Consider the following 1,102-nt stretch of genomic DNA (forward strand, 5'->3'; position numbering starts at 1 on the left):
TATTCCAGTGGTGCTGGACTTTACCAATGAAGGTCTAGTTGTCCTTATTTCTTCAGATGATGGCTCAGTTGTCCATGAACTTAAAACGGATTGTCCTGTTGTTCCTGAATGTCCATGAAATGGTCCTGTGGTCCCTGATATTCCACCTGCTTGTTCTGTTGTCCCTGCTTCTTTGGCTGACAGTCTGGTTGTCTGTGATCCTCCTGTGGATGGACTGGTAGTGCCTAAACTTACAATGGAGGTTGCAGTGGTTTCTGATCTTCCAGCCCATGACTCAGCTGTCCTCAATCCTACAGATGATTGTCCAGTTGTTGCAAAACCAGGTGATGGACCAGAGGTCCCTGTCAATCCTGCTGATGGTACGGATGTTCCCGGTCCTACAACATATGGTCCAGAAGTTCCTGAACCTGCAGAAAATCGGCCAGTTGCACTTGATATACCAGTCGATGATCTAGTTGTTCTGAATACTTCAGATGATGGCTCAGGGGACTCAGATACTCCAGATAACAGTGCAGTTGTGGCTGATCTTGGAGCCAATACTCCAGTTATGCCTGACTTTGCCAATGAAGGTCTCGTTGTCCTTATATCTTTAGAATTTGGTAAGGTCGTCCCTGAAACTAAAACAGGTTGTCTTGTTGCTCCAGTTCGTCCATGGAATGGTCCTGTGGTTCCTGCTACCTCAGCTGCTTGTTCTGTTGTCCCTGCTTCTTTGGCCGACAGTCCAGTTGTCTGTGATCCTCCTGTGGATGGACTGGTACTGCCTGAACTTCCTATGAAGGTTGCACTGGTTTCTGGTCTTCCAGACAATGACTCAGTTGTCCTCGATCCTACAGAGGACTGTCCAGTTGTTGCAAACCCAGGTGATGGACCAGAGGACTCTGTCAATCCTGCTGATGGCACAGATGTTCCTGGTCCTATAACAGATGGTCCAGTTGTCCCTGAACCTCCAGAAAATAGTCCAGTTGAAGTTGATATAGGAGTTGATGATCTAGTTGTTCTGAATACTTCAGATGATGGCTCAGTGGACTCAGATACTCCAGATGACTGTCCAGTTGTGGCTGATCCTGTAGCTGATATTCCAGTGGTGCTGGACTTTACCAAT

The 1,102-nt window shown here is 47.2% G+C and overlaps 1 protein-coding gene across 1 annotated transcript; it reads right to left on the reverse strand.

Annotated features, from left to right (window-relative positions):
• Positions 1-24: 24 nt before the first annotated feature.
• LOC121026338 (mucin-19-like) lies at positions 25-1,098 on the reverse strand (the record flags this gene model as incomplete). Its single annotated transcript, XM_040469204.1, has 1 exon — positions 25-1,098. A coding segment is annotated over one exon (1,074 nt), but the record flags the coding sequence as incomplete, so codon positions are not given.
• Between the last annotated feature and the right edge of the window lie 4 nt (positions 1,099-1,102).

Source organism: Herpailurus yagouaroundi, unplaced genomic scaffold (genome assembly GCF_014898765.1).
Source record: "Herpailurus yagouaroundi ecotype Mexico unplaced genomic scaffold, PumYag 82893, whole genome shotgun sequence".
NCBI lineage: Eukaryota > Metazoa > Chordata > Mammalia > Carnivora > Felidae > Herpailurus > Herpailurus yagouaroundi.